Raw genomic sequence first — 2179 nt, forward strand, 5'->3', positions numbered from 1 at the left:
CGTCCCTGTCACCGAGCACATGGCCACTGCTGGCTCTTTCTCCACTTCGGCCCAGTATCCAGAGTCACGGTCAAGCCCTGCTCCTCTGAACACAGAAACCTGTCTATTTTTAGGCGGACGGGAAGAGTATTGAGTACCTCTGCCCACAGCCTTACTCAGTAGACCAGATAAATGTGCTCATTTCTGACTAGTGTTCCCAAAAACCTATAAATGTCCCGTTTTTGTGCCCTGTCCGCTCCACTGCGCTCTACAGCAGGTGTGCGTTTCTGCACAGGAGAGCTGAGCGAGCCGAGGGAACCTCAGCACATGGAGGTCCTGTTTCTGTGCGCGGTCCTCTCCTGCCTGGTCCCGCTGAGCTCAGGTAAACACTGCCGGGCCAGTGTAGACACTGCCGCCAGCCCCTAGAGGTGACGGGAGAGGCTGGGGGCTCGGTGCAGGGTTCCACCCATGCGCGTGTCCATGGGGCTGCGTCCGCGTGCCATTAGTGGGTGCAGGTGGGCCCCTCTGGACCGTTTTCATCTTCCCTATGAAAAGTTTTTGAAAGATAACGAAAGGCGAAGGGACATCTTTGCTCTGAAGCAGAGAAAGCATTCACTGCGGTGAGAGACATGTCTTTAGCAGGAAATGGCTCTCCTCCGAAGGTCAGAGCCGGAAGGGACTAGGGACCTTCTGTGGCAGCCCCATGCCCCCAGGGAGAGGCAACCATCTCCTGAGGAAGGATAAGGTGCTGCTGTGTCGTGTCCTGTAGTCGTTCACACATGGAGTGACACCCCCAGCTTTCACAGAGAGCCCCTTGACAGATGAGGAAACTGAGTCACGGCCGGCGGAACGCATCGTCCAAGGAGAAATCGTTATTGCTAGAAGTGAGGCTTGACTCCAGCTCCCCAGATCCCTAGGCCTGAGGTTCTGCCTTCGAGAGATGTGGAGCTATCTGTCCACTGTCCTCCCCAAGTCACGACAGAGCCAAAATGACATGGGATCGTGGCGGCGGCCCCATTTGTTGCTGAGACACTGTGCGAGGGTTTTTAAATCTTTAGGACCCACACTATGGGTGTTTGGTGGCTTTAGATGGCATCGAAATAGACCTTTCTCATTCCCCGACTGGAATGATTTTGTTGTTGTTACTGAGATATAATTCACGCATAACATTATATTAGTTTCAGGTGTACGACATAATGGATGGATGTTTGTATATATTGCAAAACGATCTGTACAATTAGTCCAGTTAACATACATCAGCCCATGTAGCTACAATTTTTTTTTCTTGTGACAAATAGAAAATACTTTCCCAGAGTAAGGAGAGAGATTTTCTTTTATGCTTTTCATTGGAGGATATAAAACTAAAAATCGAGCCACAAGCTGAGAACCAGAACTATTTCCAGTTTTTCTAGAGATCCACCCCTTCCCATTCCACTCTCTTCTCTAAGACTGTCTTTGCTCGCCCCTAATGCGTTAACTCACATCCATCACCAGGAAGCCTGAGAACCAGATTATAATGTAAGAATATAAAGAGCGAATGGAATACTTCCTCCTGGCAACCTTTTGAGGTGGAGATTATTGTCCCTGCTTTAAAGCTAAGAAGACGAAGCTCATTTAAACTGAAACTTGTCCCAAGACAAGTTTGTAAGAATGTAGCAAATATTTGGAGTTGGGCTGTGGGCTGGGATCAGCCTTTATTCTCTGCATGATGTGACTTAAATATCAACTCTATTCCACTGTACCAATAGGAGATATACCGCCTGGCATCCGAAATATTATCTGCCAGACGAGACATGGAACCTGCAGACTTTTCTTCTGCCATTCTGGCGAGAAGAGGGGTGAAATCTGCTCCGACCCCTGGGATAGGTGCTGCATATCGAACGCAGAGGAAGAGAAGAAGAACAAACCAGTGGAGACCTGAAGCGTAAGCTTCTAGAAGGCAGCTGGGATCTTCAAGTGTCCCCCAAAGTGTAGAAGAATCTGTGGCTTATAGTAGGTGCTCAATAAACCTTTGTCGAATGAATCTAGCACTAAGGGTGACGATCCGATGAAAGAACTTCCCTAAAAGCTTGCCGTTTTGTGTTTTGTTTTGTTTCATTTTGTTCTTTAAGAGTCTCGGAATTTTGTAATATTCTACTTCCTTTCCTTGGTCCAAGGGTTATCTCTCACCTACCCACAGATGGGGGGAGACTTGAAACCA

At 48.3% G+C, this 2179-nt stretch overlaps 1 protein-coding gene across 1 annotated transcript; it reads left to right on the forward strand.

Annotated features, from left to right (window-relative positions):
• Nucleotides 1-306: 306 nt before the first annotated feature.
• Nucleotides 307-1900, forward strand: LOC105303796 (sperm-associated antigen 11-like). Its single transcript, XM_011377602.1, has 2 exons — nt 307-361; nt 1728-1900. Exons 1-2 carry the CDS (start codon nt 307-309, stop codon nt 1898-1900), a joined length of 228 nt encoding a protein of 75 aa, XP_011375904.1.
• The last annotated feature ends 279 nt before the right edge of the window (nt 1901-2179 follow it).

Source organism: Pteropus vampyrus, unplaced genomic scaffold, assembly GCF_000151845.1.
Source record: "Pteropus vampyrus isolate Shadow unplaced genomic scaffold, Pvam_2.0 Scaffold317, whole genome shotgun sequence".
NCBI classification, from domain to species: domain Eukaryota; kingdom Metazoa; phylum Chordata; class Mammalia; order Chiroptera; family Pteropodidae; genus Pteropus; species Pteropus vampyrus.

Excerpts from the sequence above, each read along its gene's own strand:
- LOC105303796 (XM_011377602.1), top strand. The coding sequence starts at position 307 with ATGGAGGTCCTGTTTCTGTGCGCGGTCCTCTCCTGCCTGGTCCCGCTG. Across the intron at positions 362-1,727 it reads CCTGGTCCCGCTGAGCTCAG|GAGATATACCGCCTGGCATC; the intron begins GTAAACACTGCC and ends CTGTACCAATAG.